General features: G+C 41.8%; 1 protein-coding gene across 2 annotated transcripts in view; it reads right to left on the reverse strand.

Annotated features, from left to right (window-relative positions):
- Positions 1 to 10,003: 10,003 nt before the first annotated feature.
- The window catches only part of LOC138740634 (transmembrane 9 superfamily member 2-like), a 73,592-nt gene continuing 68,823 nt past the window's right edge, over positions 10,004 to 14,772 (reverse strand). For both annotated transcript variants that reach the window (XM_069893550.1, XM_069893549.1), the window contains one exon: positions 10,004 to 10,967. In XM_069893550.1, coding sequence (XP_069749651.1) covers positions 10,900 to 10,967 — 68 coding nt within the window. In that variant the 3' untranslated portion in view covers positions 10,004 to 10,899. The remainder of the gene's footprint in view (positions 10,968 to 14,772) is intronic.

Below are 14,772 nucleotides of genomic sequence, written 5' to 3' on the forward strand. Positions count from 1 at the left end.
AGGCTCTGGAAGAAAAAGCAAAAATATGGGACACAGAAAAGAAAGAACTGACAGAGAAGATCGACCAGATGTAAAATTTTAGCAGATGTAACAATGTAAGAAACATTGGACTGAGAGAAAGAATTGAGGGAAAAGATGCAGTGAGTTTCTTTGAAATATGGATCCCACAAATGCTGGGACAAAACAAGGTAAATGCAAAGTTTCAAATTGAAAGGACTCACCAGACCCTCGGACCCAGAAGAACCAGTGAACTGCAACCACAACCAGTCCTGGTAAGAGTTTTAAGTTACAAGGAGAGGGATGCGATTTTGGGAGGCAACATATGAAAATTCAAAAAATAATAATGGCCTATTAGTGGTGGACAATGCAGAGGTAATGTTTTCCCAGGACTTCAGTCCTACCTTGGTCAAACAAAGAAAGGAATTTGATGAGGTAAAGAGACAACTGTGATCTAAAAACTATAAATATTCAATGATTTATCCAGCAACGCTGAGGGAGATGTCTCAGAAGGTAATCGATAAATTTTCAAGAATAAAGAGTGTAAGAATTTTTAAGAAAGTTATGAAAAGTTGCCAGCTGGAAGGGCTGAATGGGACTAACAGAATGACGTATCTTTTTATTTATACTAATACTATTGAGCCATCTTGTTTTCACTGTTCAAAGAAAATAAACATTAGTTTGTATTGAGAGCTCTGAAAAAACAGAAAGGTGGTAAGGAAAGCAGCAAGGTGGGCACTTTGGCTTTGGGGTGGGGGGGGGGGGGGTGGAGGATGGAGCCAGGAGAGAAACGATTTTAAAAGATGGCATCAAAGGGAGGGTTTCTTCTTCTTCTTTGGAAGAACCCATGAGCTTTTACGTGGGCTTCTGGGTACTATTGTCAACGTCACTGTTGTGTGTGTGTTTTTAATAGTATGTGTTGGAAATGTCTTTTAATAGGGAAATGTTAAGATAGTATTTAGAAAATTGGGAAAATATTAAAGTTATACAATTTTTGTGTGAAAAATGATATGGAAAAAACACTAAAGTTTATTAGTCTTAATATTAACGGGATAAACAGCCAGTGAAGAGGAAGAGAGTCTTGGCATACTTAAGAAATTAAAAATATAATATAGTCTTCCTTTGGTGGGTGACTATTCTAATTAATAAAAATACACCAGTTTTAATAGAAGATACCTCAATTGATTAAGCTGGAAGGTATGTCACGGCACAATGTAAAATTTATGGAGAAGCATGGACATTTATAAATATTTATGCCTCAAATTATAACAATAAAGCCTTTATGAAGGACATCATCTTAAAAACAGCAGAGGGAAGACAAAATATATTATTTGGAGGAGACTTTAATTTCTGCTTGGACCCAATACTAGATAAATCGGCAAGAAGAATAACGAAGGCAAAAGGAGCAAAAACCGTAATTTCATATACGAAAGATCTAAATCTTATCAATGTATGGAAGCAAATAAATCCCACAGAGAGAGACTACTCAAGAGCGCACGACTCACATACAAGGATTGACTTATTTTTAACATCTGCTCATTTAAAAAGTAGAGTAATAAAAGCAGAATATCTAGGGAGGCTTCTATCAGACCATTCTCCATAAATATTAATTATAGCAAGAATGGAAAAGCAAGAGAATGTGTACAGATGGGGTCTCAATACTATATTGCCTAAAAGAACAGACTTCAGTGAATTTATAAAGAGAGATAGAATCCACCATCTACTAATAATAATTTTCTGATATGGGACACTCTTAAAGCATATTTAAGGGGACAAATTATATCCTATACGAAGAATCTTAAGAGGGAACATATGGCAGAAGTAAACAGTTTGGAGAACAATATTAAAGTAGAAAAAAAACAAAGAAAAGGACTAAAAGAAGAATAAATATTACTGGAGAATAAAAAAGCTAAGATATAATACAATACAAACATATAGGACAGAAAAAGCTATATTTAAAAACTAAACAATACTATGCGTTGGGTGAACAGGCACACAAAGTTTTAGCTTGGCAGATTAATACAGAGGAGTCATCAAGAATGATAAATGCTTTTAAAACAGAAACAGACACTCTAGTATATAAGCAAAAATAAATTAATGAACACTTTTATACAATATTACATGAAACTATTCAAATAAGAATTACTAGGGGATGAGAACGAAAAGGAAGAATTTTTTCTGAATGTCAAACTTCCAAGGCAAATTAGATACTCTCTTCGCAAGGGAAGAAATCGAAAAGGCTCTCGGCACCCTACAGGCTAATAAATCACTGGGAGGGGATGGATTTCCACATGACTTTTATAGATAATTCAAAGAATTATTAATGCCTCTTTTAATGGATGTCCTGGACCAAGCTGTGGAAACACAGACATTCCTGGAGTCATTCTCAACTGTGAGTATTACAGAATAGGGACCCACAAACAATTTTGTCATACAGACCAATATTTCTGTTAAATGCTGATTATAATATACGAGGGAAAGCATTCGGTAATAGGTTAGGACAATACTTGCCAAAACCGATAAATATGGACCAAGCAGGATTACTTTGGTAGGAAGGTTTAACTGTGTCAAAATGAAAGTGATGCCAAGACTGCAATACATTTTTTTAATCGCTACCTATTCCGTTACTTAAAAACTTTTTAAAGCTACTAAACAACCATATTAGATAGTTCCTATGAAATAATAAAGTACAAAGAATTGCATTGGAAAAACTGACATGGAACTATGGGCTGGGAGGACTTCGACTTCCAGATTTAAAAAAAAATTACCTACCTGCACAGCCTATATTTCTCGCAGCCTTCTTCACTGAAGACAACCCTGTCTTGGGTTCAAATGGGAATGTACTCAGTGGAGGAGGGGGAAGCAAAGGACTTTATCTCTAAATGGAATTTCAAATCACTAAAGAAAAAGATGAATTACCCCAATACATATGATTAGAACGTGGCAAGAAATTAATGAATGTATAGGAAAAAAGTAGGGATCCATAAAAGCTCCATTGTGTAAAAATGCCTATAAACATGGGCAATAGAATATTACATTTGTGGAATGACAAAGGTATAAGATATATTAAGGACTGTTACACAGAAGGAACTCTTAAGTCCTTTGAACAATTAAAACATAAAAATAGAGTGGCCAATGGAACCTTCTCCAGCTTAGATCATTCTTAAGAGAAAGATAGGGACCAACGTTGACCCCACCTAAAATTAATGAAACTGAATAAATGGTTTAGATGGGGAAAGTATCCAAATTTATAACAAAAATATTCTATGCTCTTCAGAGCAAAAATGCAAAACCAGGGATACAGAGGTCAAGGGAAAGATGGGAGTCGGACTTGGGTGTGGTGATTTCAGAAAGAAGCTGGTCAGATTGGTGTAAGGACAGCATGACATCAATTATAAATGCACTATAATTTTTACACCAATTATATCTTACCCCACAAAAGTTACACAGATCAAAAGCTGACATTTCAAAGATGTGTTTCAGATGTGGGACTAAGACAGGAAATTTTCTACATGCCACATGGTCATGTGTGAAAATGAGGCCATTTTGGCAAGAAATTGCAGAAAAATTATCCAGGAGAACAGGAGTGGCCTTCACATGTGACCTGGAACTATATCTATTAGACAATTTCATGGAAATAAGCGACAAATTGACCAAATATCAAATCTCATTTATAAAAATAGCATTGGCGGTAGCAAAAAAATGTATCACAATCACTTGAAAGTCCGACTCCCCTCTACTTATAGCATGATGGACTGCAGAAATGAACAGCTGTATACCTATGGAAAAAAATTACATATAAAGAATAAATATGACACTTTTGTAAAGGGCTGGCAGCCATACCTGGACCACATAGGGGCCCAGATACATAATAAAAAGGAATAAAAAAGGGTATAAAAGTAACTATTATATATACAAAAATGTAGTTTCCCCAACTGTTCTCTATATACTTAAAATATATCCAAGCTCTAATGGTGAATGGATCTATATGTATGGAAGGGGTAGGGAGGGAGGGACTGCTATGTTTTTGTTTGTGAGAAAAAGTTCAATATATTGTATATTTAAAATGTTACTATGTATTTTTTTGAAAAAAATAGCAAAAGTAAAATATTCAAAAAAAAGAGGATGTCAAAATTGTTAGTGGACAGCTTGATTCTCCATCTGAGGATCTAATCATTTCTGATTTTGCCCCTTTGCTTATTATTAAAAAGGAATGCTACCACTCTGATCTTTAAGGAGGGTGAAGAGTTTCCCAGCAAAATAGTGCCTCCACGATGGCCTGGGCCTCCTTCTCGATGGAGGAGTGGTGAATTTCAGGCCTTGGAGGGTTTGTGAGAAGAAGGCGACAGGTCTGCCTGCTTGATTGAGTGTGGCAGCCAGGGCAAGGTCAGATGCATCACTCTGCATGGAATGGTGTGGACTTGTCTATGGCATGCATGGTTGCCTTGGCGATGTCGTCTTTGATACTATTGAAAGCGGCTTGGGCTTCTGCTGATAGGGAAAACATGGTAGCTTTGACCAATGGGCTAATCTTGTCCGCATAGTTGGGGACCCATTGAGCATAGTATGAGAAGAACCCGAGGCATCTTTACAGAGGGTATGTGGGAGGGGTAGCCCCTTCAGTGGACGCATACAGTCCAGGTCAAGCCCTGTTACACATTCTCGACCCTGCAGCCAAGTACGGTTAGCTATGCTGTCCAGAACACACATTTATCCTTGTTATAATTAAGGTTTGTGTATTTTGCTGCCTGGAGGAACTTGCAGAGGTTCGCATCAAGATCCTGCAGGTCATGGCCACAGATGGTAATGTTATCTAGATATAGGAAGGGGGCCTGTAGATCATAGTGATCCACCATGCAGTCCATCTCCCGTTAGAAGACGGAGTCCCCATTTATGACGCCGAAAGGAACCCGGAAGAAGTAGTAGAGGCGGCTATCTGCCTCGAACGCCATATACTGGATGTCCTCTGGGCAGATTGGGAGCTGAGGTTATGCCAACTTTAGGTCAATGGTGGAGAATTCCCAATATTGTGCAACCTGGTTGACCATATCGGATATGCAGGGAAGGGGGTAAGTATTGAGCTGTGTATACCAGTTGATGGTCTGGCTGTAGTCTGTAACCATCCTATTCTTATCCACATTCTTCACCACGACCACCTTGGCCCTCCAAAGGTTATTTCTGACCTTGAAGATGCCCTCGCCCAATAAGCACTGAATCTCTGCCTTAATGAACGCCCTGTCAGCCGCACAGTACCGTCTACTCCTGGTGACCACTGGCTTGCAATTGGCAAACAGTGGAGGGGGGTCGACCTTCAGGGTTGAGAGACCACATGTTATCAGCAGGGGGCCATCTGTGAATTGTTCATTGTAGTCGGTGAGGGGTGGGGGGATGTTTGCACTGGAAATCCAGCCCTAGGAGCAAGGGACATAACAAGCAATCTGAAGCGTTTGTACAGTAGGCCTCCAACAGTGACACTATGCAGGACCCCAGGGTGGCGGCCATCCATGATTTGGACGCGAGTGATATCCTATGTTAGCCAGGGTGTATTTTAAGGGACAGTCATTTAGCAGTGTCAGGGAGGATAAAGCTTTCTGTACTCCCGCTATCGAATGAACAGTTGATATTGTTCCTGTTTACCTGGATGCCCATCGTGGACCTGGCGAGTTCGTGTAGTGCCTCCTGGTTCAGGGCAATGGTGGCCAGTATGGATTTATTGTCCGTGTCTGATGGGTGTTCTCGCACCTGAGATGGCTCTTGGCCCCTTGATGACTGGCCTCGATCTCTCGATCTCGTATGCCTGGGAAGATGGTTCTTGGCACAAAATGGCAACCTGCAGGATTTGCATATGGAATCTCAGGAGTGTAGGGAAGATGACGCCAATCACGCTGCCTGGAGTGGTGACTGTCCGTACGTGGTGCTGCTAGATTTTTGCAGATGGTTTGGACTGGCAAACTTTGCCAATAATGCCCTTTTTTCCGGCACCAGGAACATGCTGCATCCTTGAAAGGGCAACGTTTCCTTGGATGCTGACTCTGCCTGCAAAAGTAGCACTTGAGGAGATCTCCCGCAACAGTGGCTGAGGTCAGATCATTAGAGCAGTGAGATGGTGTAGGGAACAAGTCACTCACAGGGCGGGACAATGCCCCGTCCCAGTTTAGTGGTACCTGCAATGACCAAGTGGTCAAGTAGTTATCTGAACTCTGGAAGGCCACCTCCAGTGTCTCTAAGTTCAACCGCCCTTTGCAGATAAAGAACTTTGTGCTCCAATAGCCGTTGCCATACGTACCCAGAGTGGATGCCAGCCACATACATATTTCTAATGAGGTCCTCTGCATTGTGGGCGCTGACACGGCCTTAGTCTGACACTCTACACAGGATCTGGAGGGCCCGCAGATATTCAGCACTCTGCTCACCAGATCACTGTTTTCTGGCAGTCAGATGCCTGGTGTAGACCTCATTAACCTCCGTGAGATGCTGGGCCTTGAGGATCTCCATAGCTGCTTGGTATGAACTGGCATTGCTGATCATTGGGAACACTTGAGGCCTGACATGCAAGGAGTAGTCTCAGTCATTTAGCATCCGTGGTGATGGTATCCTCGGCCACTGCCAGGAAGTTTTAAAGCAGCATAGCTAAAGGTCGAATGTGTTCAGGGCATCCAGTGACTGGCGGTCGATGACAAATGTTTCAGGTCCAGATCCATAGTTTTTTTTTTAATTTTTGGTTAATAAAATTGATTTACCATCAATAATCACAAAAGGCTGATATTGTGAAACTATTGATTAAAGATGGGAACAACCATCAACCTCAATGACTAATCAGAGCAAAGAGAAAGGGGAACATGCAAGGGGCTATGAGTAGGATCAGTCTCAGGAAGTATGTCCAGTTGGCAGCAGCCAATCATGGCACAACAGTAGTTTATCACAGTCCTTGGACCTAGTGGTGCATTATTTCACACTGGTGAATCTTCTCATCGGTAGGCAGTGAAGAGGATGGGGTAAGTCTTTAAATACATTGGTTGGCTGATTTTCCACAGCAATGGGGTGTGTTGTGGTCTGAGCCATGCCCTCAACCCTCTGCAGTTTCTTTTAGTTCTGTGATTAGTAAGGGATTACTTAAAATGGTGTGTAAGTGGAAAGAAAAAGTTTGAAAACTACTGTTTTAATTGTACCTAATTGACTCATTATGTGCATGGTTTCATAACTCCAAAGGAAATGAGCCAATGACAATTTTTCTCAAGCAGAATATTTCAGTAACAATTGGTCTAGAGCAATAGTTCTCAACCATTTTTCCCCCTACTCACATACCACCTTAAGTAGTCCCTTTCTAATCACAGAGCACCTATGGCATTGGGATTACTTAAGGAGGTATACGAGTGGAAATAAAAAGTATGAAAACCACTGATGTATAGCAATCTTGTTGTCCAGGTGTTCCAGGACTGAATATAGGCCCAGGGAGCTGACATCTGCTGCAGACCTGTCAGAATAGGTGACCTAGAGTGGGTGAAGAGTTGCTAGGAGATTGGAGATCTTCAAAAATACTTCATGATGGTGGATGTCAGAGCCATTGGCCAAAAGTCATTTAGGCCCATTATTATTTCTTTGGTACTAAGAGGATAGTGACCTTTGCAAATCAGATGCAGGAGAAAGAGGGTGAAGATGTCTGTGAGTGCACCTGCCACTTGGTCTGCACAGGCTCAAAGACCATATCTGGGGCTGTCACTTTCTGCAAGATCACTCTCTGGAAGGCCAATCTGATGAACATTGGTGAGGGTATGCCTGACGTTGATGCAGTATCTTCTACTGACTTACTTGCCTCCTGCTTGGTGACCGTAGAATGCATTGAGCTCATTGGATAGCGATGTACCATTATTTGCTATTCAAGATAAAAGGGCCTCATTAACGTCCCTGTTCTACAACATGCTGTAGGGCCTGACCATTCAGTTTGTACACCCTACCCTAGTTTAAAGAACAAAGAGTAACAATTTGCACTTGGAGTTAAATTCCATCTGCCATTCCTTTGCCCAAACCCCATTTGTCTAGATCCTGCTGTAACCTTAAACTTCACTGTTCATACCACTTTTCACATCATCCATAAACATGATATTGCCACCTACATTCTCACCCATGTTAATAATACAGGTGACCAACCCAGGACCGGCACTGGCCACAGGCTTCCAAAATGAATATCTCTCCTATCACTGACCTCCATGTGAGAGAGCAACCTGAACATTTGCAAGAATCTTCAGCCTGTGCCATGGACGATACTTCTCTGCCTCCTCCAGTGAACCCCAGTATGAGCAATGCCAATCTTCAGACAGTTTGATACCAAGGGTCAGCTGAAGACATTGAATACTGCAAACTATTGTCAAACCAGTAGAACATGCCGCACCCTCAGCCAGTCCAGCTACACTGGCATCTACCAAAGTATGCCCTGCCCGCAAGCATGGACAGGAAAGTTGATTGTGCTATCAGAGAGCAGTGGTCTTGCAACATCTGCTCACAGAAACTCCGTTTGGGTTCCGCCAAACTCAGCTCCAGATCTCGCTGAAGCCTTGATCCAAACATGAACACAAGGGCTGAACTCTGAGGTGAAGCAAGAGTAACTGCCCTCAACATCAAGGCAGCTTTTTATGAAGGCTGGCATTATGGCTATACTGTTAATGGGAATTGAACTAGAGTAACCATGTACACAATGTGGCAACAAGAGCTGGTCAGAGGCTGAGAACCCTGCTGTGAGTAACTCACCCTATCTTCTCACTTACAAGGCTTGTCAGGAGTGTGATGGAATGAATACTCTCCACTTACCCGAAGAACACAAGAGCTTTGACAACACATAGGACACAGTTGCCCACCTATAGAAATCTCATCCACAACTTTCCCTTACTCAACCACTGACACACAGGAGAGCAGTCTTTATCACTTGCTGGACTTTAATCAGCACTTTCCCAACCCACTACCTTTACTAGCAACTAAGGGCAAAGATTTAAATGCTGGCTCAGCCTGTGAAGCCCATAACCCTTGAAAATTAATTTTTAAAAATGCAGATGTCACAAGTTGCAAACGTGTGTAAACTTTTCTCCCATGTTCAAGATAGAGGCTCTGCTATAACAGCAGAACTGCCACTGGTTCAATAGACAATAGGTGTAGGAGTAGGTTATTCGGCCCTTTGAGCCAGCACTGCCATTCACTGTGATCATGGCAAATCATCCACAATCAGCACCCCGTTCCTGGCTTCTACCCATATACTTTGACTCTGTTATTTTTAAGAGTTCCATCTAACTCTTTCTTGAAAGCATCCAGAGAATTGGTCTCCACTGCCTCCTAAGGCAGAGCATTCCACAGATTCAGTCCTGGAACGAATAGGGAACAGAGACGTGTCTTCTAGTGCTCATCGGCACGGTCCTATTGCCTGGCTGCACTGCCCAACTCCTGATGGAACATTGATGTCCACAGCACCCACGATCAGCAGCCCAGACCTCAAGGGTTGTGAGCTTCAGTGGAGCATCCTCAGGAGGTGGTGATTCTGAAGGAACTCTTACTTTTCTAATTGTGCCTTTAAGGCATTCTGTGTACAGAACGAACAGAATCTTGTAGTGACTAACATGAAGTCAGCTCAAAGAACAGTCAACACTTGGTTACTCAGCCAACAGTGCTGACAGTAAAAGTGGTCTTGATGGAAAGAGAGGCACATGGCAGCCTGTGAGTAATCTACCAGAAGAATGGATCTGGAACCGTAATGATCAATGATAATATATTCTAAGTATGCAATATGCCAGAAATATTGCTTTAAAAAGTTTCGAACACATCAAAATAAAATCACTGAGAAACATTAGAATTAATTAAAATCCACCTGCAATGATTTGAGACAGACATGGAGATTCTCATCCCCTGTCGCATTGAGAGAACCACTGACCTCAGGTTTTAATCTTTCAACCACATGATAATTAGTGCACAATATTACGCAATCTGATCAATTAAAAAGCAAGATTCATGAACTCCACACAAGTGAAAGTGATTCATCTCAAGTTTATTGAACAAATATTGGTATATGTTCAAGACATAATCAGGCACTGCGGGTAGATAAAGCCAGCAACCTGTGCTACTCCAGCACTAAATACACAACCCTTTGTTCAAATTGACGAGGATTTGGGAATATTTACAAAATATCACAGTACAAGAAAATACCAATAAAGGATCAAATCTTTGCTGCTGTTGGAAAGCAAGAACAAAGATCGAACTTGGGGAATAGGGATAGAATGGGTGAATGAAGATGCATATATTTACACTACAAAGATGGTGAGCTGTCTATATACAATTGATATTATTGCAATTGTCTTGATGAAGCACTTCAAAATCCACTTTCAGTAAGATTATTCAATTATTTTTGAGCACGTACTTTGGAAATAAAAACACATGAGAACAATGATCCTCATCTTTGGAACCACCAGAGCAGGACTGCTTCACAATCCTATGCCACCAAAAGGAAAATGCAGATTGGAAATTCAGCAACGTTGCTGCTCTTGCAGTTCAAATGCACTTTAGAAAGGTGCCCAGATATCCAAATACTAGCATACTGGGCAAGAGAGCCTGCCAGTGGCACAGAATCAGAGAGCACACACAAAGCATGCACTACAAATCAAGATGAGAAGGAGAACATATGCACTGAATCAAACTTTTGGACATGGAGTTAACAGCCAAGCATTTCCTGACTCATCATTTTAACCATAATTACATGATTACAAAAACTGTGAGAGATAATGGACTAATCTATTTTTATTGCAATGATTCTAGATGTGCAATTAAAAGTGAACAGTATTTAGAAAGTGTCCAGGATTGAAGCTATATGATAAATATTTTAGCTGCAAAGAAAGAAAATACACATCATATATGCAGAGGCCATTATTAATCCACCTTCACAACACTATAGATCTTGTTGACAAACCAGAAGCAGGCAAAAAATCCAACAGTTCCTAAAAAAGAGACAAAAACACAGTTACATAATTTCGCAGATACTGGGGACAAATACAATACACAGATATGCTGGAAAAACATTAGGCCCTCTCGTGCAATGAAAAATCCCAACTGTAAAGGGTGAGATTCTCTGGCCCTGTGTTGAAAGACTTGCCTCTATGAATGCACCAAGGCAATGACTGCATTCCCTCACGGGGAAGGATAATCGATGGAGCGCAGCACTTTGCCACCTCACATGAATATACAGCCACCGTAAGCAGCTGGCTCGGGACAGACTGATGACCTCGTGATGACGCCGTCAGCCCACAAACCTTCTCCCCTCCCTCTCTCACCCACTCACCCCTCAATGACCCCTCAAGGCAGGGGGTGGCTGGTGGAGCCATCAGGTCAGGGGTGTCATGGCAGGGGCTGTCAGGGCAGGAGCGGCTGATGGGAGCTGACATGGCTGGGGCCATCAAGGCAAAAGCCATCAGGAGCTGTCAGGGTGGGGGCCATCAAGGGGTGGGCTGTAACAGCTCCTCCAGCTCATCGGGCTGCTTCAGTTTTTGGGACTGCTCATCAGCAGCTCAAAATTCTGTTCTGGGAAACACAAAGCGGTTCCAGCTGCATGGGGGATTATGGGTAAGGAAGAGAGCCATTGGTCTGCTGCGCATTTATAATGAGTGGAGCTATGGCACCAGCCACCCCATCTCCATTGGCTCCTGAGGGCGCTCAACATGAACGTGACACAGGAGCAGCTTTTTAGGGCTGCTCCATGAAAGATAGGTTTATGTTTTCCCTCTGCACTTACAGCTTGCCTCCATGTGGAGGCCTGGCATGAAAGGGCCTTTTGATTGCCTTTTTTTTTGTAGAGGCTGCGTGACCTGCTGAGTTTCTCCAGCACTTTATTGTACAAAACAGAGAGCAGTAAGTAAATGTTAAATATGATAGTTTTACACACTTCAAACAACTTCAAATTCTAGTGGAGCAACAAAATCAGATCTCTGTCAATTTTTGCAAACTTCCAAGAAAAAGTCCCTCTTCTAGACAAGGAAAATGTAGCACAATATACTTTAACACTTTACGTCAACTCTAAAAAAACAAATTCTGAAGTGTTTCTTTGATCCTCCAAATTTTCAATTGTGATGCTGTTTGTGCAATACACATGCAAGATTTTGCCAAATGTTTTTACAAACTTTTATTTGATGTGCCAAGTTTCCATTGTGCTTTCAGCCTGAAGTCTAATCACTGTGTGTTGAATTCCTGGAGATGAATGCAATTCAGACAGACTCAGGGAATGGGGGGTACTGAATTACAACATTTCAAATGCAAACCACCTCGGCAAAGAGTAGGAGCGCCCTTTCTGCATCTTATTAGGCAAACTAGCACAGAGCGAGGACACTGACTGGAGGCAGGAGGAGTTTCTGAGCTAGTGACAAAGATAAATTCTGCCTGGCCCACAGGATAAAGAAAAGAATCTCAGGGTTGTACGTGTTATCATTCATATACACTGACAATAAATCTGAACTTTGAACTGCTTTCCCAACCACCCAAAGGAGCAGTTCTGCATTATTTCCAGACTGTGGCATGGAGTATAAACCCACAATTGTACAGTTAAATAATGATCTAACTCCATCTTCAAGTCCACCAACAACACCACAACAGCAGCCCAGATATCAAGTGATGTTGAGACAGAATAGAGGAAGAGACTGAATGTCTAACAGCATGGTACCACTCTCAACATAAGTAAAATGAAGATCATCATAGACTTCAGGAGAGATGGAAGAGTCCTCCCCAATGACAAGGAAGTGGAGAGAGTAGGCAATTTGAAGTTCTCAAGAGTCAATGTTTGCAGTTACCTGAATCAATCATATTGATGTGATGCCCAAACAACACGCCAGAAGATGAAGGAAACTCTGCACATCCCGCAGTTTCTACAAGTGCACTATCAGGCTTGCTGATGCATCAGTGTGGTACAGGAGTTGCTCTGCTCAAGCTTCAGAAGGAAGTGAATGTAGCTCAGAATGTCATGGAAAGGACCCATCACACCCTGGAGGCACTGTCTTCTAATTCTCCCAATCACACACCAACAAGCTTGAGGATTATTTCCTCTGCCACAGCCACTGAATGAACACCATAATAATGTAATTATGCTGCTGTTGCTTTGTAATAATTGATCTTTACTTTCCATTGTAATGTTATACTCCAATTATACTCATCTTCCTACTTTATACAGCCGAATGTTAGAGTTGACCTGTTCCGTCTGCTCACAGAGGAACTCTTTGCACTGTACCAGGTTTAATGTGACAAATACACCATAACTTAAACCAAATGAAAACAAATCACATCGTCTGTGCTGATTCTACAGAAGCAATGAAATCAGTCTCCATTCCTGTCTACATATTGGTTCCCTTCATGTAATGATCCATTTCCCTCGTCTTTGTCCCATCAGTCTTTGCCACTTGAAAAGTCGTGCATTCCCGATAGCAACTGTATTTGATTAATATTTTCATGTTGGGTTTGGTGTGAATTATTGTTAGCTCTTCTCTCATTATACAAGGGCATTGCCACCAGTGCCAAGGCTGCAGTCCATGCAATACCCTCCAGCTGTTGGCCCACACATTCCCAGCTAGCATAATGGTGACACAAAACAGGGAGCAGTGTCTGCATGAACAGTGCGAAGGCCGCTTTACCAATGTGGTCATACACATGCCTAACTACAACAGGTCCAGTAGGTTTGCCCCTTGTTTAACTCACCAAGTGCCAGAGCCTGACAGGCAGTTTAATCCCTCAAGACTTGGCCAGTGAAGGACACAAAGTCTCCTGTTTCCCAGAACACAGCATGCTGCATCTTTGTTAACCTCTGCTCCAAATAGCAAAACTCATGGGCATTAGTTTTCACTCCATCAAGGATGTGTACAAGAGGCAGAGTCTCAAGAAAGCACACTCACCACTCAGGCCATGCCCTCTTCTCACTGCTACCAAACACCCAACAGTACAGAAACTGCTTCTTGCCCTCCACCATCAGATTTCTGAATGGACAATGAACCATACTCACTCTCTTTTGCATCCATTTATTTATTTAAAGTGAATGTAATTTGTAGCAATTTTGCTCCTGTAATGTTGGCACAAAACAACAAATTTTGTGCCATGTTCATGACAATAAATTCTGATGAAGGACTGGAGGCCAGCAAGTGACCTGGTGAATTTCTCTGTCACTTTGATGTATAACATGACAATCACAGTGTCTGCAAACCTTCCTCTTTTACAGCAAGTGATAATTGATCTTTCTCCATGTTGTGCCATGCAAACTCAACTTGTGGATTCCTAGGGCTGTTTCCTCTACCGTTCATTCTACACTGGGATAGGACGTAACTGGGGATGGCAAGGGGAGATGAAAGAATAACTGGGTGGTTATGACTGTAAACACAAGTTCTGAGGTGTGTGTCAAATTTAGAACAGCTGACTGTCAGGACATGTTTGTTGTTGCAGCCTGAGAAAGAAGATGAGCTTTCAAGGACATTTCATCTGGAGACTGGTGAATCCAAAATTGACACTCATTTAGGCAAGATAGATTTGCTTCTAACAATCCAGTGGACCAAATGTCTGTTTTAAAAAAAAAGTCAGGGTAGAGCAATGGTCAGAATATTTTTTCCAGGGGGAAAAATTACACATACTAAAAGACATACCTTTAAGATTTGGGGTGGGGTGGGGGGATAAATGGAGTTTATAGGAGATGTGTGGAGCAAGCGTCTCTTTGAACAGAGAGTGGTAGATACCTGGAACAGGTTTTCTCTACCTCACACCAATAACCCTCTATTTTTC

The sequence above is a fragment of the Narcine bancroftii genome, chromosome 8 (genome assembly GCF_036971445.1).
Source record: "Narcine bancroftii isolate sNarBan1 chromosome 8, sNarBan1.hap1, whole genome shotgun sequence".
In the NCBI taxonomy this organism is placed as follows: domain Eukaryota; kingdom Metazoa; phylum Chordata; class Chondrichthyes; order Torpediniformes; family Narcinidae; genus Narcine; species Narcine bancroftii.